The sequence below is a fragment of the Netta rufina genome (assembly GCF_964035555.1).
Source record: "Netta rufina genome assembly, chromosome: 4".
Taxonomy (NCBI): domain Eukaryota; kingdom Metazoa; phylum Chordata; class Aves; order Anseriformes; family Anatidae; genus Netta; species Netta rufina.
This window is the reverse complement of record NC_140127.1, coordinates 35,593,316-35,618,343: the sequence shown is the minus strand read 5'-3', so window position 1 is coordinate 35,618,343 and position 25,028 is coordinate 35,593,316. Positions and strand designations below refer to the sequence as shown.

General features: G+C 35.7%; 1 protein-coding gene across 1 annotated transcript in view; it reads left to right on the top strand.

Annotated features, from left to right (window-relative positions):
* HHIP (hedgehog interacting protein) overlaps positions 1–25,028 on the top strand; it is a gene marked incomplete at both ends in the record, with an annotated part of 70,679 nt that overhangs the window by 8,823 nt on the left and 36,828 nt on the right. The window contains 2 exons of the mRNA XM_084285933.1: positions 5,572–5,728; positions 6,314–6,515. Of these exons, the coding sequence (XP_084142059.1) occupies positions 5,572–5,728; positions 6,314–6,515 (359 nt within the window). The remainder of the gene's footprint in view (positions 1–5,571; positions 5,729–6,313; positions 6,516–25,028) is intronic.

Sequence of the window (25,028 nt, the reverse complement as noted above, 5' to 3'; positions counted from 1 at the left end):
AAAGTGGGCAGAACTAAAAACAAGTTGTTGTGTCCTTGCATCATCAGCAGAGATGATTTAGTTAGTTTTCTGATTGGTACACATGGTTCTTGATGCCTATACCAGTATTTCATGAAGGTATTAAGATTCATGTCATGCTTTTTGAGAAGACGGCTTATAGGGTTTTAATATAGTAAAATACACACTCTAAAATATGAATAATTACAAAGACAGCTTATTTGTGTTTTCTGTTTTACTTGTGAGACCCATATATCCCTAATATTTATTGCAAAATAAATAAAAATAAAAAAAAAAAAAAATATGGAAGCTATGTTTTCAGTTTAGCCTAGAGGACTAAACAAAGAGTTGGAAATTAACATGCCCCGAACTGGAGGTCTCTGCCAATGATTCACTGTGCATTTGTTAAAAACTCCAATAATTACTTTTCCTCCATTAAGGAGTGCTAATTGTTTCTGAACACCAATACAAAGGACTTTAAGGAAATTGCTGACTACAAAAATAATTTTAGCCCTGAAGCCCTAATTTTAGCATAAGTTAGAAATTTTAATAGTGATTCAAGATAGCAAGCATCTTTTCTAGAACTGAAATTTTAGCAGTACACATTAACCAAGAAGACTGAGAAATTATACATCATTTTTTTGATGAGTTATCTCCCGAAATTCATTTATTGTTCTTTTTGCATTTGCAAAGATGAAAACTGTAAGTAGATTCTTGGTTCATTCTTTTGAAGATAGCAGTCTACCCACCATTTATGACTGTATCAGAATTTCCATTGACTTCTTTAGCAATTTTGAATATCCAAAGAATAAGTGGACCGATTCTTGAATTCTTGAAAACTGAAGCAGAACAACAAGAATAGCTGTTAGGATTTTATGGATCTGTTACTGCAGGAGGGTGCAATGTTTCACAAAATGTCTGTATATAGAACTTCTCTGCTTCATCCTGGCTGACTCTTCCCATTATTTCTCATCCAATCATTACTGCAAACCTCAGTTTCAGCGATTACTGATGAGGAGCTGGAGTTAATGAAGTCTCTTTAAACAATAGGAATTTTAAGTTTTGCAAGGTCAGAAGAGAAGACTGTCTAATATTTGTTATTAATATGGCCACGTAAAGAAAGGCACGTCTGATTCTCCCTTTCAGCATGAGCAGAAACTTGATTCGTGCCAGTGGAAGCAACATACTCTAAGGAACAAACGTGTGGCCCTGCCACCTGAGGATATTGGACAAATTTTGAACGATGTGCTCTCCATTATTTCCATTTGAAGAAATGGATTCCAGATGATGGTGTGTGAATCCAGATCCAGGCCCAGATCTGAACACAGTCATTGCCAGAAGAGATGCTAGATAAGAATTTTTTAACTCCAAACAGGAGCACCTCGGCCCCAAATGGTAGAAGTCTTCTGAGAAGTTCTGCAGGCCACTCAACACTTCCTGAAGTTCTAATGTAGTCAACTAATAACCATAGTCAACACAGTCAACTATTTCTGAAGAGAAAAATAGTAGTGTTGCTGCTGCTAATAAGAGCAGCGGGGAGATTAACCCTGGCACTGCCTTTGTGCAGGTACATGCAATGTGTCAGTGTGACAAGAGGGCCATTAATTGCTTCAAAACCAGTAGGAAGTGATGTGAACTACCACCAAGCCTGTTATGTTTCGAAAAAATCAGTCTGGAATCACCTCCTTGATTTAGTTTTCCCTGAGAATTGAGAGGAGAATGTAGGGTGTTTTGTTTTTTTGTTTTTTTTTTTTTTTTTTTTTTTTTTTTTTTTTTTTTTTGTTTTTTTGTTTTTTTGTTTTTTTTTTTGTGCGTGTGAAAAAATCTACATCTAGCTGTCGGAAATGCAAACCAGGAAAAAAAAAAAAAACAAAAAAACAAACAAACAGGCAAAGGCCTCATCTATACAATACAGAACTGTATGCTTAAGGTCAACAATGTAGCAGGAATAAAGTAGGTGAGCGTGATTTCCATATGCTCTCTTAGCAGGTGCAGGTCTGTGCAAACAAGTGGATGATATTCAATCCTGTGTGCTGTACAAATGAGGGAGTGAATGCTAACTTCCCTTGTCGTAAAGATCAAGACAACTGCTACAATTAAATTGTATATCAGAAAGAAGAGGCAAGGTGATGGTCAAGCAGGGAATTCAGCAAAGCAGAATTTAGTGAAGGTAGGATAGGAATAATAAGATACAGTGTGAGGAATAACTGACCACAAATACTTGTGGAGAGAGGAAGTAAGGATCATATGAGAGCAAAAGTTCTTTGAAAAAGTTTGAAATCATGCACCTGATCCCTGAAGATTTTAACAAATAAGAACACAGAAAGACTTCACTGTAACTGCCTTAACTGAGATGTTTGTTTATCAAAAACTGTTCGACTCTGGCTTGCAAGATATTTGAAAGCATAGAAATGCAAGCCTATGCAAAATCCAACAAACACAACACTTAAACATTGTGTTTAATTTTCTTTTGTGATTTAAGTTTTCTTTTTTAACACAGGAACTGCTCTGTCAACACACGGAATTGGTAGGAAATTTATAATATGCATTACTCCTTTAAAATAAAGTAATACGTTCAGAAATTCACACAGGACTAAATGTCACCATCTCTATTGGACATAGCTCTCGTAGAGGCAGTGACCAAGCTGTATCTGAATAAACTCTGCCTGAGAAAAACAATATTTTCCCCCCCCCAGATAATTCCAGTGCTTAGGGGCACTTGTCATGGACCATTCTTCTGGACATTGTACAAACACTGAAGAAAATGGCAACCTCTCAACTAAAGACCTCACGAATTAAGCATAATAAAGAAAACATTAAATAGGTACTATCAGATAGGAAAGTAGAAGCATCTTTTTTAACTGTCTTTACTGAAACTGTGTGGTGAATCTAGCATATAGAACATAGAAACGGATTTTTTTGGTAGCTTACTGTTTTTTTATAGAACAAAATTCCATCCTTAATGCACAGGTGAAACTGTATTTACAGAGGTCACATTCCTTCCAATAATGCAACAATTTAGCGATTTACAGACTGATTTTCATAGTTTAATTCAAACCTGTTTTTAAGAACATTTCTAAGGAAATTGGAATGTAAGTCTTATCTTTTTTCAGACCTGCTGATGGGTTTGCCAAATAGCAGAAACTATATGCCACTGTAGTGCAAGATGTACCCAAATGCATGATAAAATATTTCATAAAGAAAACAGATTAGTCTTACATGCAAGAAAAGGCATTGCTTAATGCATTACTCAATTGAGTTTGCATCTGATTGTTATTTGAAATGCACATGTACTAAGTAAACAATAAGATCATTATATGCTCTCAGTTTTTCAGACTAAAGGTAAAATTCCAGCCGAGAGTAGTTTATTTGTAATAAATAGTAGGTTATATACTTAGACAATTCTAGAAATTCTCAGAAATTGTACACCTCTAATCCACTGTTGCATTTTCTGTAATGATCTCCTTTGCCTAGAGAAAGAAATCGCTGAAGAGAAAACTATGTATTCTTAAGTCAAATAATTCAACACCAAGATTGTAGATTACCTTTGATTTTGGCATTATATCTACAAAGCCTTGGAATACCAGTCCATGATTATATCAGAGTTCCTCTTCAGTTGTTCCACTTGAAATTGTATCTCACATTTTCTCCAAATAACTACTATAAATTAAAACCAGCTCCTCAGAGATGATATTTACTGAAGCTCAAATCATGGTAATTAAACTTTTATACCACAACACACTACCATGTGTTTCCAGATACTATTTTATAGAAGCCAAAGGCAGGCTTTGTCATGTTATTTGTCCAATATTTTTAAAGGAAGATGCATATGAAAAGAAGTATAGTTGGGTGGGAAAGGCTTTCCACTCCACAAAAATTCTGGGATCTAAAAAATTTTCCTATTCCACATAAGGAAGAAATTGAACTCTTTCGAAATTTTCCATGAAGAAAGCCACAGAGAGACCACCCCAGGATAGCTAATAAAGCGGTTGTTAGGACATTTACTTGGGAAATGGGAGACTTAGGGTCAAACTCTTGCCTGACAGATGAGGGGCATTGACCTGAATATTCCTCTTCCTAATGAAACACCCTAATTACAAGACATTGGAGTATAGTGATACGAGATTTGCTGTCTGTTTCTCTCTTTTTCATTTAGACCAGAAGTTTCATCTTGGACCAGAAACAGCATTTTAACTAAAATTTTGTCAAAACTGATAACGTTTCTGAAAAACCTTTGCTTTTAAGAAATTGGCATTTTCCAAAGAAACACAGCTGTCCCCGATCAGCTCTTATTGTAAGTTGTAAGCCAGAGGTTTTATGGGCAAGATCTATGGATTACTGCATTATTCACAAGTGGTAAAGCCATGCATAAATTAGGCCTCTAATTCCAATTAAGTGCTAATTTTGTGTATTCCATCAGTTAGGTCTTGGACTGTAGTACATCCTAACATTGTGCCAATAACGCTAAGAGCAATAAAGGTGTCTTAAGACACATTGTATTAACATCTGTTTTAGTAAAACAGTGCATATGTAACTAGCCAAATTCTATCTTAGATTCAATATTAATGATTACAAACTGGATGGAAATTACTAGAAAAAGGTTTTTGGACAGAAAGATATTTTTGCTGTCATTAAACATAGCATAGTATCTGCAGTGGCAGGGATTTTCCTCAAAGGCTTTTGTTTTACCAACATCTTGTTTCCCTTGTCTTCAAACTCCCCCCCATTTTAACCTAAAACCTAAAGACCACCCTTCATCCAAGCCAGCTTAAAGCCAGCTCCAATGCAGCATGAGACACGTCCCTTTTCTCAGGGTTGGGGGCCGAGGAAGTAGACGTTGCGATGGGACACTGCCTTCACCCACGGCACTGTCAGGAGTCAACCAGAGGCCAGCTGCATGTCAACAAGGTGCAGTTTTAAGCAGTACTTCTTGCTTTCTGAGACAACTAATTATTCACCTCTCCGACTGATGTCTGGTGCCAGCATTCCACAAAGTCTTTACTGCATGTCTTTTACAGAAGTCTTTACCAAAGTTTTTACTACAAGCCACTTTTTTGCTATTAAATCAGGGAAGAGCTACCATTTTCATTATATTTTGGGGATGACAGAGAGTAGCAAAAGATACTGAGTTCTGCTAAAGCAATATAAAAGGGATAAGATGCAAAGCTTAAAGCAAGAAAAAAGTTAAATGAAAGTTGCTCAAGCTATTTTACAGCATATATTACACTTCATTAGTAGGGTTAAAATCAGGAAAAAATATATGACAGCCTTAACTCTGAATTTTGTCCCTTCATTTTTTTTTATGAGTAACTGTAGTGTCATTTTGAGTTAATTGTTTTTTTTCTTATTTATGCACACTGAAAATAAAGTTTACTACAGATACAAATTAAAAACTATAAAAGGTAATAGTCAGTTTGTATTTATTCAGAGCAGGCCTTTTTTGAAGATAGTACTTTGTTTAAAACCACTTCTTTTTCCACTCAGAATATAATCTATTTAAAGATTAGTTTGACGGCACAAAACTGCAGACATGACAACACACTAAATATTTGTATGCTCTTTTGCATTTTTAAGGTTTTCTCCAAACTACAGCTGATGAGTTTTGCTTTTACTATGCAAGAAAAGATGGTGGTGTATGCTTTCCAGATTTTCCAAGAAAACAAGTGCGAGGGCCAGCTTCTAACTCCCTGGACCACATGGAAGAATATGACAAAGAGGAAGAGATCAGCAGGTTCATAAAGATAAATGCTGTTTAATCTGAAAAACAAAAACAAAAACAAAAACCAAAGCCTGTGGTTTTCACAGTGAACCAGCTCAGTCTGTGCTTATGCTCAGCAGCTGTGTTTTCCAGATGGTACTTTCTTTTGCTGCAGCTAGCGTACGTCCAAAGAGAAAGTTACATTAGCTTCAATATTGCAGTAACATTCAGTAACATTTGATATTTAAGTTACTAATAAGGTGTTAATGGACTTTCAAAGCCAAATTTTGGCAAATTGTGGAATTGCTGGAATGTACTGTAGAATTTTTCTATTTATAAATTGTTTTCTCTTTTACCATGTTTTAGCTATTCCTCTACATTTTAGATTTAAAATGACTTAATTTTCTTTTGTATACAAGACAAATTTTGCTTGAGTGAAGCGTAAATTCATTTTCAGTATTATCTGTGTGCATACATTCAAGGAAACAATTTATTCTGAATTGTATGACTGTGTTTGTACTATCATTACAGAGCAGTCATTTTATCTTTTAGGGACATTGTTGTGTCATGGTTACGAGAAAGAAGAAATTTCTCACTGTTTTTTTCAATTTTTTTTAGAAAACACAAGCACAACTGCTTCTGTATTCAGGAGGTTGTGAGTGGACTAAGGCAGCCTGTTGGAGCAGTACATTGTGGGGATGGATCTCATCGCCTCTTTATACTTGAAAAAGAAGGATACGTGAAGATTTTCAGTCCTGAAGGAGACATAATCAAGGAACCTTTTTTGGATATACACAAGCTTGTTCAGAGTGGAATAAAGGTTGGAATTTTTACTTATCTCTTTCTGTTTATATTTTAGCCTGTATATGGGGAATAAGGGAAGGAACTTTTATTCAGAAATTATTTTAATTTACATAATAAAAAGAAGAGTAAGGACAACAGTCACAACAGCTCTATCTAGCAAAGAAATGAAAACTCTTCCTTAATTCACAAAGAGAAAAGATAGCAACTGTCTTCACATTTTTCTCTTTCCCTTCATTTTTTCCTCACTTCAAATTTGGAAGAAACTATGCAACACCGGCAACACGTAGCATTATGTTTGTATTTTCACCCTATGTGCTCATTTCTACTGACTTTGGTTGAGTTTCACTGTGATTCCAGTGGGAGCAAGTTTGGCCTGGAGCATCACCTGACCTGCGGGTGCTCGGTGAGGCCCCGGGAGCCAGGGACAGGAGAGGGCCTGGGGAATGCTTGGGGATGCCGGGAGAGGGGCAGGGCTGCTCGCTCCTTCTTGGCTCAGCCACAGGTGGGACACAAGCTGTCCTTGATGGGAGGCTGCCACCAAACAGTTCATATTTGAGATGCTCATAAAAAGTTACTGACACTAAATTCGAACATGTGGGTGTATTGGTGCAGCAGCATTTGTGATGCTTAATGGCTAGACTGCTTCTGGCTTTCGTGGTCAGGGGCATGATTGTGAATGGGCAATGATGGGAATCCATGCGAGGGTGGAGGTAAGAAATCAAATCTAGGTATGGGCTGACTTCTACTGGAAAACTTCTAAGTATATTGGCTGATATTTTAGTCATGAAATGTCTTAAGTGTTGTTCCATGATGATTTCTTGTCACATTTTAGAGTGGTAATACAAGTAAAATGCAGATATAAACAACAAATTTAAATTGTAACGAGGTTTTGTATAGATCAGTCACAATCGGATGTCATGGATAAAAGGTATACTGACATACTGTTGACACAGTAATTTTAAATAATACTTGTGGCAAACTATATTCAAGATATTTAAAATGCATAGCCCATGCTAACTCGTTATTTTGTATTTCAGCTATAAGATCACTAAGCTAATTTAAGATAGCCTTTTCTGAGGGAAATGGTTTTGTTCTATGCCGAAACAAGAGATAAATGGAATATATTACACTTTTTAAAGGAAAAGAAGCAATTTATATGACACTGTGATTTCTTGAACACTTCCCTTTCTGCCTCTTGCCATTATGTCCAAGATACCAAACCAAAAGACATCCTATGAGGGATCTTTTTGAAAACCAATTTAAAGCTGGTTTGTATTTCTTATGTGAAAATTCTGATAGCTTGTGCTTGTGAAAAACTGACACTGAAACTTTCTGCAGAACTTCTTTCAGCCCCAAATAAACCTTCCTTGAGGAAGCTTTTCCAGCTGGAACTCAGAAGCAAGACTAAATGCAAAACTGATTTTCCATGCTTCTGAATAGGCAATAGCCTAGCTGGGAAGACCCTCAACAGCTACCCTCCAATTCAGACACAACTTCTTGTTCTGTTTTAAATCAGTGACCTGATCTTTTTAGTCTCTACTACCCTAACCATTATATAATACTCTAAAGTGAATCTGTTTCAACTATAACATTTTGTGTAAATAATGTGATGTTCTTTTAGCTAGAAAGTCTAATTCAGTTCCCTCAGATAACAGTCCAGTGCTTAAGGATAATTGTATTGCAGTGTTTAATGCAGGCTGGCAAGAACAGAGGCTTTATGTACTTCACAGATAAGGAGAAAGGGAATGTGCCTAGAAGCAAAACACCAGCTTTTAAATGGAAAGAGGAATGGAAAAGAATTTGAGGAATTAGTACATTATATAAAATAGTAAATAAATAAATAGAATAAAACAAAAACCACATAACCCAAATGGTAGTTTTAAAACAAGGGTTCTCAAACATTTTTATGTTTATCCCCTGCAGCCTGATTGCTATAATTATTGTCCTTTACCTACAAGGATACAAGACCACTGTGATTAAAGTAATAATTGGTCAAACATTGGAACAGGCTTCCTAGAGAGGTGGTTCAAGCCCCAGGCCAGTCAATGTTCAAGAGGCATTTGGACAATGCCCTCAATGACACACCTTAACTTTTGGTTGGCCCTGAAGTGGTCAGACAGTTGCACTAGGGGATCTTTCTAGGTCCTTTCCAACTGAACTATTCTGTTCTGTTTTGCTCTATTCTATTCTATTCTATTCTATTCTATTCTATTCTATTCTATTCTATTCTATTCTATTCTATTCTATTCTATTCTATTCTATTCTATTCTAATTATTTTATCAAAATAAAGTACTTGATGGAAATTTGATTTTATTTGCCTTTTATACAGTTTAAAACTAGAAATTGGTAATGGAGAATACTATGTGGATAGACAATTCTCTAGCTGGCAGTGCAGATAGTCTGCAGCCAGCAATTTACAAAGACACCATGCAAAACATTGCATCCACATGCAAGGTGTGCAAATCACAGAATGTCTCTTCTGTGTCTAGTTCAGACATGCTTCTAATGTAAAGTAGATTAAGTTGTATGCATACATTTTGCCCAACATGCCTTATTCTCATATAGCAATGCAAGTGAAAAAGTAAAATGAAATTAACAAAGTTTTAGTTGTCCCCAAAGTCCTTTAGTTGTCAAACTCTGGCCCATATGTTGCAGTGAAATGTTTTGCCAAGGTAACATGTTGTGTATTTTTTTAATTCTCTCTTCATTTACACACATTCATAGATGTTAATCCAAACATCTAGTCAGTTCCTGTGTAAGATCATCCACACAACGTTATTCCTGACTTAACATCAAGACTGTTCACTGAAATAAACAAAAACTCTTCACCTTTTTTCAAAGCTTGGAGCAATGGTAGCAAGACAAGGCAAATTATTCCTTTTCCGTAAAAATATTGAATTAGGACTTTAAGTGTGTAATTTTTCTTTTATATCCAATACTAAAGGTAGCAGTTTCTTTCCATTTTGTACTTGTATGTGAAATACTAACAAATACTTAACTCTACTGACAATAGTCAAATATTTTTTCAAACTTTCTTAGATGTCAGTTGTGTCTAGTAAATAAAAATAAAAATACAGCTATGGTTGAATGACAGGTAATATAAACTGATACCTCTGAAAAGTGTTTTGGACAGCTATCCCAAGAAGATATTTCTTGTGTTGATGGATGGAGTAAAATAGTGGTGGATGACTTTCTCTTTTTTTTTTTTTTTTTTTCTAATATCAAGAGGAAATTTTGGGGTGATAAAATTATTACATTGTCACAGAGTACCAAGTCTGTTGCATCATGATTTTCCAAAGAATATTCTTAAAACTATCTTCAGACAGATATAAACAAAAATAAGATATATCCTTCATAAAATAATCTTGGCCTTTAGTTCTGACCTCATTAACATCACTTCCCTCATCACAGCACTGGCAGTCAGATAAGGAAGGAAACAGCATACCAAGAAAAGAGGAAGAGAAGGGACTGCATTGTGTAGGATTCAGCCATGATACTGTCATAAAATGATGCTATTTTGTCTCTGTAGTGGAACTAATGGTCCTTGTGTTGATTAAATTCATTTGGAACCCCGATGTAGCTGCAAATGAGCTCCATAGGCTTCTTCCCTGGTTTTCCTAACCTAAGCACACAGACAGGATTACCTAGAGTTGTTCCTTGGCAGTGAAGTGCTCCTGTGAAGGTGTAATTTAGGAATAGTCCTATCCTATTCCATGTGAATATAAATGGAAATTAAGTAAGAAGAGCGGCAAAACCTGATGCATGTTTTATTGTTCCATTAACTTCCAATGGCCATTGAAGTCATTGGGATCTCTGCATAAAATCATTGTTGCAACAAAACCTATTGGCAAGTGATTCTTGGCAGGTGATTCAATTTTTAGAATTTCAAGTAAAAGAGAAGAAGTGCCAATTTTATATGTTGTCAGCATCTCAGAGGAATTAGTGCAAACATGTCGAAGTACTTCATAAGAGAGATGCCTTGATGATTGTATTTTGTTCTTCCTGGATGTCCTACTAGCAGAAATAAGATGCAGAATCCCTTAAAAAAAAATGTTCTGAAGCTCTAAGAAACAATTCTTCTTTGCACATCTCCCAGTTGCTAATCCCTCTTGACAGCACAGTTATCAGGGATGCCTTTTTGATCTTTTATTTTTCAACTGAGTTGTTGGAACACATGGATGGATCTTAATCAAGAAGTTGCTAATTCAGCATCTTTGGCCCTCCCCAACTTATTTTAGGTCACACTGGCTACATAAGTGGTGCACCACATGCAGATGGATTAGGCACTTGGCCAAGTCCCTCCTGTCACTTTCGGCCTTTTCTTCTCTATCTCAAGAATGTGGTGAAAAGGAGGGAGCTGTGTACCTCAGTCTTGCCCCAAAGGTGAGTAAAGACATAAGGGGCATGCACCTGTAACTTGAATCTAGGACATCCATCTGGGCTCAAACATTTAGGAATATATATTCCAGCAAAGTAAAGAAAATACTCTCTGATTGCATCACCTGTGCCCACTGACATTGCAAAGTACCCTCAATATGTGGCATGTATGAAGGGGAATATGGTAAGCATTACTTGAAAAAATAACCATACTCTAAAAGTCTGCTTCCTTGATCTGTTGAATTTACTTCACCATTATGTTGTGAAGACAGGTGTCAGTCACGCAGCAATACTCTACAGTTGTTCCTTCAAAATTATGTAGGAAAGACAATTTTAATATGAAAACATTATTATTATTCTTTTGGACTGACTTTCAGTGCAGTTTTCTTTGTCTTAAGTTATTCCCAAGTAGAACGGAGGTGTAAAGTTTGTGTGAAAAGCTGTTGAATTAATAATGGTAGTACTTTGATTTCACAGGTGTTTAAGGAACCCTTAATTAGCTTTCAAGAAAAAGTCCTGATTATCTGAATATATTGTCAAAATGTTGAACAAAATAATTAAATGCATCAAGCAAATAGGAATTTAGCCCATGATGTATTCAGCAGAAAAAAAAATAAAAATACATCAAAATATTTGAAATATTTGAATTTAATGAGCTGTAGCAAAGCTGAACATGTTATTATCAGATCAGTCCCCTTGTACTGCAGAGTATATCTAACTTACAGAAAAATGCTGAAAAATACGCTAGCAGCTCTCCAAATTTCCTTACTCCTGTGGCTGTATTTTATGTTATTAACCATATTATTTCCTTAGATATTGAAGCCATTAGATCAGTAGAAGCCACCATAAAATATAGCATAACCTATTACATTAATTTTCACTCACTCTCTTGTCTCCTGAGCTCAATAACATGTATTGGTCTAAAGTATATTCTTTGGAAAGCATCCAAGTGTGATTTGGCAACAAAAAAGGAAGAGCCTATTGCTTCTCTTAGGAGTCACACACTGTAATCACCTATCAATATACTTTCTGAAAAGCTAAGTGCCTTTAGGGCTGTCATTGTAGAGAGCTTCGTCCAGTCATTAAAGCTTTTTTGTGGTCCTTCCCTACAATCATTCCATTTTTTCAACATCCTTTTAAAATGAAGGACCTCAGAACCATACACAAGAGCCAAGTTTACATCTCATGACCATCAATGGTAAGATTAGGTCCCTGTTATCTACTTGGTACTTTCCTATTTATAAATCCACTGACTGAATTAGTTCTTGAAGTACAGTATTTCACTTGGGCTTCATGTTCATTGCTTGTCATTTCTGATCCTTAAGTAATTTTGAGTATACTGTTACTGTTGTTGCCTGTAACTGTAGATGTTGTGTTGTTCTGGTATGTATCTGCTGTCTGTGGGGTCATAGATCATACAGCCAGCAAGGAGGGCTGCAATTTGTTGGCCTTTGCAAACATGGTTCCTAGAGTAGAAACCCTTGCAAAATGGGGTAAAAACTTAAAACTGCCCTTATGGAACTACCACTTTTACTTGTGTAGAGATTTTTTTTCTCTCTTGAACTAGTAAAGTGTTCATAGTTCATCTCATGGGCATATTGTGATAAATGGCAAAGGCTTTGAGGAAGGAAAGGGCAGGGCAGGAGAAGGAAGGGAAGGGAAAAGGGACAGAAAATATCAGTGAAATAGGATTTAAGATTAATGTTAAGAATACTTGACTCCTTGACTTCAGTCACCTTCTCTGCTCTAAGACTATGGTTTTCCTTGTCACAAGCACTTAATTTTTAACAGAAACTTCCCCTAAATCCTAAGCCACATTAACCTTTTTATTTTATCTTACTTTCAAATAATCAGTAAAACTAACTGTGTGTGTTTAACTCCAAATTTTTTTAAATGCTATATTCCTATATAATTCCTTGTAAATATTTTAACAGCCAATTCTCTTTACAATGAAAATATGTATAAATATCAACAACCATTATTTTAAGTGTATGCACATGCATAGCATGTTTCTGAGTAACAGTCTCAAGAACTGTTATAAGTAAGATATATTCCTTACTGTATGTTGGTTGGTTTTTATATCAGAGCACAATTACTTGCAGTCCTACAAAGTCTTACTCATAAGTGATCCAGTGATTCAGACAGGAATTGTCTATGAGTGGGTATACAGGAAAGGATTTTCAAGGTGATGCGATGAGGAGTGGCATGGAACATGCAGTAAACCCATTTTCCACCCATAACAATTTTCAGGGACAGCATAAGACTATGAAAGTAGCCCTTCAGATATTAAATCTGCTAACTGTGGTGCTACAACCAATTATTCCAGAGCTTCTCAGGGTGAAATGAGTACCTTGTCACCATAGGCAGCTTTTTGCAGGAATGCAGGATTAGTAGTGAAACTTTTACTATGCCTTCAAGTGCGTTTGCATCACAACATAACTTTTAATTACATAATTTCACATTCCTCAGATCATTCAGTATAAAATGCAAATCAAACACAGAAAAGAAAATACTACTACCTCCAGCACTGACACAACATATTTCATGGAGCTTACAATAGGTTGCACTGCCTCTGCAGTCAGGAGTGCTGCTACAGAAAACTACAAGAAACTAGTGATAAAATCTATTTAAACCTTAGTGTGTGAATAGAATCAGATTGACTGTATTATTTGCTAAATTCTATGCTCAATTTTATCATTTCTAAAGCCTCCTACACTTTACTCTTAAGACTGGGTATATACAATTTTTCATCATGTTGAGGCACAAAACCTCACTTAGCGCATACGTTGTCCATCAGTATAGACAGGATTTATGTTACTGACAAAAGACACAATTCATAGTAATCCTCTCTTGCACACAAATTAATTTTAATGAATTTATTTTCTTCTGAATTCCTGTGTGGATTAGGATGTAGTCAATGAAGCTTTCTTAAGCTTCATCTTTGCCTTGACACCACAGAACAAGCTGGGCTCTGCTTCATTAAGCAATAGTTTATACTCCTGGCAAAGGTAATCTTCTGCCATCTATTCCCTGGAAAGCTAAATTTATAGTAGCTACTAAATTTGTGACCAATTACTCTCAAACAGGGGATTATTTTGGTGCATGGAATGAAAAGGGTGTATTTCTCTCCAGACTTTAGGACCGGGAGGAGGATTGGGAGATCCTATCTAAATTTCTTCCTTCTGCAACCTAGTGGGCCTGCAACTCTTCAGAGTTATTCAGAAGCATTGTCTATGAAAACTCTGGAAAGTAAACCCACTTTGGTCTGCCAGACCAAGCTCACATCTCTCTACAAAGAACATGGATAGTCTTCTAAAATAATAATGTTATAGTATAGAATATAAATATGACATATATCCTGTTATGGTTAGTGTAAGATTTAATTTTCATTTCATTCTAGAATTAATTCCACCTATGCTAAGTGTAAATTCTATTTGCTGTCTTTTTCCTGTACTCCTAACAGAGAATAATTAAATAGTAAGTCAGTTTAAGATATGTGAGTAGGCCCAGGCAGAGTGGCAAAGGAAATAATATTATTGGCATAGAAGAATGGTAAGTTCTGGGGTATTCTTTGGTTTCTTGGAACTCCTATTTCAGAGTAATGTAATGGCAGGCTCTGGAATGTCTTTGGTGAGAAGCTGAAATGCTGTGTTGTACATGGTGCTGCTTTTCTTCTGAGGCTGGGCAAAAAATGACATGGCAATCAATATACACCTCAATTTTTGACTGCAGGTTGGGAAGTGACGAAGGCTGTTCTTCAGCACAGGACTTACATGTGAAGTCATCTGGGGTCACAGGACACAGCAGTTTCTCATTCATTCAAGAGGCCAGAGCAGATTCGGCCAGACTTGTAACACACAGACAGACAGCATGTCTGTGGCCACACCTCATCTGTGACCTGCCCACTAGGAATCACACAATTAGTTAGTTTTAAATGTGTTGCCATAATTTGGGTAGAAGGCTAGGAAACAAATAATGGTTGAGTTGTACGTATGCCCAAATTTCAAAGTAAAGGACATTTTAAAACAAGCCAAAACCAAAGTCCTCGTTTATGATGACCTTAAACATTAATGAAATAGTCAAATGCACACAGCACAACACTTAACAGCCTGCACGAGAATTCAGCCTTCTCCATTAAAAGGATTTTTTTTCTTTATTAGTCATAAGTCCTTTTTATAATTACGATTTTGAGAGGTTGATAATACTTTTGTGAAGACTTAATATACTTCCAACTGCATTCAGAAACTGTAAAATACAGTCAGTGTTTTAACTGAGGACTGCATAATGACCGTGAAATATGCCTGGATTTCCCATTAACCATTTGTAGATTTTGGTTCTAATCCTAAAGGGCGCACAATAGTCCTCTGAAAGAGGCTGTTATCTTATCATGATATAGCTATGTCGCCTGCAAGGAAAATAAAGATTCTTACAATTCTGTAAAGCATGTGCCAAATGCTCTAGAGGCGTCTATTTTTGTGTGAGAGAATGAAGCAGATAACCATACCCAAGCTAGCAGTTGTGGAACAGTGCAGCAGTGACTCTCAGGTTGTAAGCTGACCAGATGAAGAATTGCCAGTTTATTCTAAGGAAATTTGAATCAACAAAACATAATTGTTTCTGTTGATTTTGGGTAGCGTGTCTTAGATTTGAGGAGCTGAGAGGGGAAAGAAGATAATACTTTATCATTTTACATGCACATGTGTAGATTTTAATGTTCTGTGTTTCCTTGAGAGGAATCCCATGGTGCCAATTAACCTAACTTATTCCAAAACAATTCTCTGTTTGGAAAGAATAATTTTCATTGTGGGTGTTCCATGAAATTGTATGCCTCATACCCTGTTATTACTGAGATGTGTGTAGTGCAATTGAGAGTGCCAGTTTCTTTTCCATGCACTGTATAGATTATAGCTGTATCCCACACACAGTGCTAGATAATCCCTACTTTAATTTTGTTATGTGTACAAATCCTTTTTGAACATTTAGCGGTTTTAAAAATGCAAAAATCCATCATCTTCTGAAACTGCATTTGTTAAAACCAAAAGCTGAATTTAGAAGTGATCAAAACCAATGAGAAACATGGTAATTATCTAATTAAAAGAAAATTATTGCATTTGCTGAAATATAACAGGCAGATCATGATATCCAACACAAAATGGCAAAGAAGGAATAAAGTTACGCAGAAAATTCCGTGGTTTTTAGCCAACACAGTTTCAACCACATGTTTTTCTTTAATGGGAGGAGGCTTAACAGTCCACTAAGGCTCCAAGATTCATCATCCTTTTAAGCTCTTGGACACCCCAAATTCTGTAATGAGGTTCTTGAGTACGGATTGGAGCTCTCAGAAACAGTACCCAGTGTCCTTGGGACTTCTGTGTACCTTCCTGTCCATCAGAGCTATGTGATTCCCTCTGGTATAACCCTTGTACTATGCCTTATAGAAAACAGGTCATTTCTTTTTCTTCAGAGAGAACCAGAGTTGAATAACATACATGCTTTCATAGTTAATACGGCCCAACTGCTCTGCCTACATGTACTTCTACCAGATGCCACAGAACAATTTTCCTCTATATCCTCTTACACGTTTTCTCACAAGCTTTTAAGTCCTATTCCTTAGACAGGCTCAGCAAGTTGAACTGCAGGAGGAACACTTCCTTCAATGGATCACTGCTATATTATCATGTTTTCCACCCATTTTATCCCCTTTGCAGTTAAAATTGGACAAAGTGATCTGTCCTTAATTTAATGGTTTGTATATAATTTTAGTTTTAAAAAAGTCAGAACTAATTTTTCCCATTACTGAAAAAAAAATCCTCCAGAAGATGAAACTACTTAGTAGCTGACACTTATTTTTGTCAGCCCTGTCAGTGTCTGCCTGTATTCTCATATTGCTGGAATTTTAAAAGAAATTATTCCATAAATCTCAATAAAGTAATATTCTCTCTTAGATTTAATTTGGAAAATGGAATATACGATCTGTGGGAGAGAGGTCTGCAAAATACTTTCAACCATTTGTTTTTAATTTACAGCAGATATTTTTTAAAACCTTGATCTATCTTCACTGGCATTGAATCTCAGTCCCTACAGCTGAATTGCAACAACTTTAATTTATGTAATACTCATTACTTCTATGCTAACTGAATGCCCTGAAAGAAGGAGTAGTTCACCAAAGGCTTTTATATTTTGTCATTCCTAAAAAATCTGTGAATTTCTATCAGCTAGATTCTCAACAGCCCAGAGACAACATACAAGAAGTGCTAATAGATGAATGGATCTGAGTCACAGTGGTAGTACGAAGAATTTTTTTTTAATATCAGACTACTTAAGAGAAGTAGTACTTACTTAAATTTGAACTACCCATATAATTTTGGAAGTGTAATCAGTTTTCATGAGAAACCATGTTAGAAGGAAGTTTGCTCCTTTAAGGTCATCATTTCAAGCTCTTCCTTATAGAAAACATATGCCTCTCCCTTACATTTTGAATGCTTAATTGTGCGTTATAAATGTAAATAATATTGTACACTTCATAGGAGCCTAGCTGAAGATGTAAAAAAGCACTATTGACTGCTTATCAGGTATAAAACATAGTCTAGGTACATTAATGCAGGCAGTAAAACCTTGAATGCTTTGCAGATCTAGCTAAATAGAATTTCAGTCGAGAAGAAAGGCAATGCACAATGTTGGCAGGTTCCATTACTGCAGTTTTGCTCCCCTGTTACTGTCTTACAGGATATGACGGGACAATATTGCTACAGTGACTTTTTGAGGGAAAGAGCAAGAATCAGTGGTCTCATCTAAAAAGCATGTGTGTGCATGTGTAAATAAGTCAGTAAGATCAAATAAAACTTAACAAGCCACCTATGAGATTACACAAATTTGCCCCTACAGTTACTTACAGGTCACTGAAACAGTATACAGCCCTGCCAAATAGAGTGAAGTTCCAAATGTTGTTTCAAAAGTTTGAATCAACAGGCAAATCCCAAAGCAGCAAATATTAGGGAACTGCCTAATAGAAACTGGTCTCTTGTCAGTTTTTACCCCCTCCACTAGTCTGCCCCTCGCAAGGGTAAATTAGAACCATTTGGCAGCCAGTCGCCATGTTTCTCCAAAGGCCTGTGTGGTGGGGAAGGTCACAGATTAAAATGGATAAATCCCTATATTTCTGAATGTAAAAAACAAACAAAGGAATCAGTTAATTTAGAAGTAAATTAAGTACTTGAAGAAGAAGCATTCAAAACTGTGTTTTTGTTGTAGTTTAATATGCCAGTATTTTGCAGCTTGCGACATTTTGCATTTCTTCTAGGGATACCTTCTCCTTATGAATTGCATAGACCTTATAATAATTTCACTTATGAAATAATGTGTTATGTATATGAATATATGTTCTGCAGTTGAAAGAACAGAGCATAGTTATAAGACTATTTTGTACAAAATCTATATGCATTTTATCAATTTGCATAAAATTAATTGTATTTTACTCTCTGCATAAATATTTCAACTTCCAGGAACAAGTATTCTAAGTGAAAAACACTGACAAATGTCTAAGGGAAATTAGTTTAATTAGCTACTGACTAACTAGTAGCTTCTGAATCACTTTATATGAATGGCTTAAAAAAATGCATGAAAGAAACTACTACTCTACTATCAATTGTAGAGCTATTAAAAGTTAAAAATTTATCTTTTTATAAGATCTGAGAATTCCTACCTTTGTTCAAAGGAAAAAAAAAATAAAACTTTTATTACTGGTGAACAATTTAAAAGGCAAAATTAGACACAATTAACTAGAATCTTTAGTACTGAATTTGATTTCTTTCTTAGGTGCTGTAATTCATAAAAATACCAATTATTGATGTTTTCATAACAAATGAAGAGCATATCTGATTCACATGTTTGATATAATAGATATATAATAAAGAAAAGGTTTTGGAAAACAAAAAAGAAAAAAAACTCCAAAAATGAAGCACCAGATTTCAAAAGACTCTGCAATGTACCAATTTTTTTGCAAATGTATATTTAGCAGTAACCAGTGACAAAATAGAGTACAAAAGACATTTCTTGTATTATAGTATCACTCTGTCTGAAGCATTTACAGAAGCTCCTACTCTTCCATTATGTTTCCTTGGGTTTTGTGTTAATTGTTCTGTCCATTTGCAAAAAGTAGAATAGAGCTTTTTTAATGCTGTTCTCAACTACACAATTCTTCATTTGATCAAAAACCAGTGGAATTAGGGTTTGTGTTCAACTGATTAAAGGTCTAAGCCATGATACTCTGTGTTTCAGTTCTAGCTGTTTGAAACTTTATCGTCTTAATTTTGAAACTGAACATACACTGTGTTGTTCTAATTGCACTGGCTTTTTGAAAAGAACTTTGTACTGGATTCAGCCAAGTTAAAGGGTTTCCAAGATCATGGTCTTGGCTCAGGATAAATGGAGCCAATGAGCTAAACAAATTCCTGCTTTCTTGGTTCTTATAGTACTAGAAAAATGGAAAGAGTGGAATACTTTTACTGCTTTATAAAAGTGAAACAATCCTGGAAACTGCAAAAACTTTAAGTTAACTGTGTTTATGTCAGCAAGACACACCAATTCAGAAATTATTCTTAGCTTTCTTTGGAAATATGAACCATAAGTTACAACATTAATGAAGCAAAAATTTCTCACTTGGCAAATCTAAGTAAAGGTTGCATTTAAGAATAATCACATTTGGACTTAAAACAATAAAGAAATTTGGTCTATTACAAATAGTAGTGTTCATGTAACATGTAATAGTAATAGCTGTCTCGTACTGTGCTGAATGAGAATACACATCTCTGTTTCAACTTCTGTTACAGAGAATGCTTTTCTAATGAGTGAGATTTTAAAATTGGGATTGAAATAAATGAGTAATGGAAAAAAAGAAAAGGGACTTCTAATCAGGAAAACAGTGTACATTCTTTCAAAGTCATGTTTATAAGTTCAGAGAAGCAGTGGATCTAGTTCAAAGACAAACCCTATTTCAATCTGCTATTCAGAATTACCATATAGTTCATTACCAACTTTTGTTTACAGTTGAATCTTAGCCTAACAACAACTGATTACTTGGGATACATTGCTGGACACTGTAATGTGCTTTCAGTTGTAAGGTGTCACAATTTCTATTTACTACAGATCATGAAATCATTGATTTACAGTTTGGGTTTCAGGTTTACGTGGGAAAAAAAATAATAACATAACGAACCAACAGCTGTTTCAATGAGCTTAGGCTCTCAGAATCAGTAATTTGTATGTGTTGACTTTACATAATCAGAGGATATTTAAACTGTAAGCATTCATGCTGAACAAACCTGAATTTCAACACTGAGTTAGATGTGTAACTGACCTACTAAATATACAGATTGATTAATGCACACAGAACAAATTCTGAATTTACAAAACTCTATGTGGTTTCACTGACAATTAAGCCCTTTAGACTTTTTACACTCTTAAAAGTGCGTTGAATAAACAAATATTTCCTGGTGACTTGTTCATGTATATCACAGGCACATATTTTTAGCCTTCTCAGTATATTACTGGAATAACGTGCAGACACCAAAGACAATCACTTGTTACAAAAGTTCTTGGAATACTGAAAGGGAGAATCTACTCTTGATGCAAGTCTTGAGTAAATACATGAGTTGATTCAGGAAGTTAACGTGGTTGAGCCACTAAATAAAAGTGACCATAATATAATTAACTTCAACATCCTCCCGTGGGATCCTACCATGAGGTAATAATATTACAGTACTTTTCAAAAAAGGAAGATTTTTATATTGAGGAAGTTAGAAATAGCCTGAAGGGGAAAGTTAGGAAATTAAAATCCGTAGAAGCAGCATGGAGGTTGTTTAAAAGTACCTTATTAGACTCAGAGAAAGTATGTATATACTGGAACAATTAGGAATCAAGAAGGTGAGAAATATAGCAAGGTACAAGGGAATGTTCAGGCCCCCCAAAAATAATAATCCTATAATAAAATGGAAATCCAACTCAAGCGACACTAATAGAGCAGAATATAAATTAAGAACACCAGAGTAAGGGTTATATCCTGCCATTGTTTCACTGGCAAAGTAAGTAGGAGTTTCCCATAAACATTTATGGTAGAACAACATTCTGAGGTTTGAGAGGAAATTTAAAGAACAAATGGGGAAAAATATAAAGAAATTTTTAATACATTGTGATAAAAGAAGAACTTCCTTAACCTACATGACGGTCTTTGGCAGAGGCTACTTAACTAGACTAACAGAGTATAAAAGCAAAAGATAAAGCTGGATTTCCTTGCATAAGAGAGACTGGGAAAGACAAACCCTATAGTTTGTGTTTAACGTTTTCTGTTTCTCTAACTGTGGGATGACATGAAGAAAGGAGAGAGATAGAAGTGGTGGGAAACACCCAAAAAATAAGTGCTGTAAAGGAAATTAAAACTGAAAATCAGAGCAGTTGGGATAACAAAGTTGTACTAATTATTTTTACAAAAAAATAACCAATATCTGTGAGCTTGGCTATACAAGAGCTCTGAAGATCATCTCGTAGACTACAAGGAAATGAGAACCTAGAAAAACCCTACATGAGAAAAATTAAGGGAATTGTAAAATTAAGTCAGAAAAGCATCTTAAGTGTTAATTTGCTGCCACAGGCATAATTCTGTCAAAGAATTAGTAAGATAATGAAGAATAACATAGGTTAGATTATTATAAGTTTTTATACAGTGTCTCTGAATAAAGAAGTATGAGAACATGCTAGTCATAGTATAAAAACTTAAACCTGTTATGATTCAGAATGCACTCAGGAAGAACAGCTCTATACTAATGCCTCACACAGGCCTCCAGAATTGGCATACTGACAAATCAGGAGGTGAAAAACAAATAGAAGAAATAATTGACAGATATCTTGGAAATAATTAAAAAATGCATAATCAAGGCTTCTTTTTCTAGAAAATCGGGTAGTACTTCTCAGTACGCTTACTAATGATTTGAAGAGTTCATGATTAACTAGGTGGCAGAAGTTAACTAGGTGATACAAGTTTAGTATACATTGGTAAGAAGTCTAGAGAAATTTTATAAATCTAGGTCATGAAATGCAACACTACTTTCAGTATAACGTACCTCAGGAAGAATCTTTAAACACACACAGAGTTCTCACCTTATTGTATTTACTCCTGAAAAACATTTGAGAAGCATGAATGACAACTCAGGGTAGCTATCCAACTACAAAAAAAGCAGATATTAAGCGGTATAAAATAGGGTTTGAAGTACTTCAGAGAATGAACACTGTCACTACACAATCAGCAGCATCCTCAGGAGTTCAGCAAGACTCAGTAAGTTAGCTAGGGTTAAAAAGGGTTCTTGTTTAATGCATATAAAAATATAAGTTGGAAAAAAAAATAAGATCTATGAGAAATGGGTAAAGTAATGAATTTCAGAGAAGGCAATATTGCCTTTTTATTCTCACTTTCACTGATGAAAAGTTTAACAAATGGAAATGTCACTGATAAAAGGAATGACACTTAAGCAACATAATCACTTTTCTGTTAAATGCTGCTGCTTTGATAGTTTTGATTCAACACCAATTAATGAAGGATTTGCTTTTAGCTTTCTTACTATCATAATTTACTGTCCCGTTGTCTAAAAAAAATACAGTGGCCGTTGTAGGCTTTCTGTTAGGGAATCAGGTCATATGTCAATAAAAAAAATCTATGATTCTATAAAAACTGGCTGCAAGGAGGTCCTAGCTCTGCTAGTATCATAGTCTATACAACTATCAATCACCTTTAATATGTGCTTCAGATTCCTTGTCTGGAATGTTTCTTTTTTTCTTTTTTTTTCTGTGGGGAGCAAAATTAAGACCTCTCAAAATTATCTTTTATGAGAAACTCTGAATATTCTGCAAAGCTGGGTGACTTGGGAACTCATTTAGGCTGCCAGACCCACATCTAAAGTCTGCATTATATGAGGGTTAGATGCAACAGTAAGCATTTCCAAGGCTATCAACTGTGACTAGGAACTGTCAAGAAATACTTCTGGGGACAGTTGTAAAATTGTAAAATACTGGACACAATATACAGTAAGACACGTGAAATTTAGAGAAGCAGCTCCAAAGGCACATATAAGTCAATGCTCTTAAAGAGACCGGCTGTCCTACTGTGTGCAAGAAATTAAATATTGTTTGGTAAAAAAGACTCATTACTGATTGAGGAAGTTACTCAGCATATGCAAGTTACAGATTGTAGTCCCTGCCATGAATTTCATGCAGAATTCCTCTTTCAATGTTAAGGAAACTGTTGTTCAGAAAGCTTCTCAGGTCAAGAGTAGAAATTCTAGTAAAAACAGTAAAAAAAAAAAAAAAAAAAAAAAAAAGTCTAGTACACCACAACTACGATAAATAATAACTTGATAGATTAAGTCTTTACATGGGTTAGGTGAACTGGAAGTGTACCCATCTAGTTTGAATCAGGCGGTACTGGGATATTAGGTATTCATGTGTCTTCTACTCTGGGACTATCAGAACTTGGGTAACAGTTGCAAACAATAGCCAAAATCAGTAACTCTTTGACTGACTAGGATTTTCCAATAGCTACCACAGAAACGTTTTGCCAAAAATCCTAGACCATCACTAGTAATTATCTGTACTGGGTGCTATACTTTACTGCTCCACTTGCAAAGCAGGCTCCAAAAGCCTCCTTTTGCCAGGCTGAACAAACACTGATCTTTTGGTCTGTCCACGTTGGAAAAATGCTCCAGCCTCTGCCACCCTTCACTGACCTCATACTGGTGTAGCAGTATTATTCTGCTGCTGCGGAGCCTACATAAACCAATGCAGTACTCTAGGTGCAGACAATGAGTGCAGAGTAGTGGGAGGGCCATCACATGCTCTACTGGCTGTGCTCTTGTTACTACAGCCCAGGAGGGTGTTGGTCTTCTCTGCTGTCAGGCACACCACTGGCTGATGTTCAGTCTGCTGAGACCCCAAAGTCCCTTTCAGCAGAGCCACTCCTCTGCCTGCATTGATGCAAATGGAATAGGATTTGAAAAAGAAAAAGGAAAGTGTGCAGAAATCTGTATCTGTAGTCCAAAAACATTCCTTCTCTATATTACCTTGCAGCCAGAAGTAGTTCTTTCCCACTTCAATGAAGGTTGAGCTTTCTCATTAAAGTCTTAATCTAAGTTAGCCTCCCCTGAGATGTCTTTCTTACCCTTCTGTCCCTCTTCCTGCTTAAAATCCCATCCAGCTGATTTAATCACTGTAAGATAGAGAGCTGTTGCTCCGTATCAGACTGGCTCCTCTCTCTCATAAGGGTTTTAAATATTTTTTTCAAAAAATGATACTCAAATAAGATTTGCAAGTGTACAGAAGTACATAGCACCTCAGAAATAACAGATGTTGTTCTGCTGTTGACTTACTGGCTGCCAGCTGTACAAGTATATAGAAGGGTGTGACAGAAGCCTCACCACTGCGAGCATTTCCACTGAAGAGTGTCTTTTAAGGGGTTGATTTTCAGAACTCTTAATCACTGCTGTAACCAGATACTTAGACTTGAATATTTATTATATACATAAGGCATTAAATACTTATGGTTGATTTATAGCTTGGGTTAGGATGTTATTTTTGAATAAGCCATATAAAGTACCTTCAATCCTGTCCATTCAGACACTCATGAGGCAGACTCCAAAATCATGAAATTGGCTTAAAAGCCATGTGCTTAAAAAATCCATTTGGAAACAAGGGGAGTGGAAATTCACTGCCTTCTCACTCTTTCACTTGATTTGTGTTCTCAAACTTCTTCCTGCAATCATGAAGTCTGAAAGTTTCAAATTAAATAGCTGAAAACTTACTGCAATGTTTTATTCTAACTTCAGCTTTCAATAAAATGCTTTGCAAGACTTGTAATATAATTGCAAGCATTGGCTACACTACATACTAAGATGTGCACACACATCTATGTAGCTGAAAATTCCACAACATAATGAAATATTAGTTGTAATTAACAAGAGACTGGATTGCTGAGGTTCTGTGGCATGCCTTCAAAAGTTTTAGTGCACATTCCTTCCATACACTCAGCTCTGATGAAGTTCATGAGTCCTTCATGCACTGAGACTGTGGGAAGAGAGCATATGAGCAGAGAAACCTGGTTTTCTGGAGAAC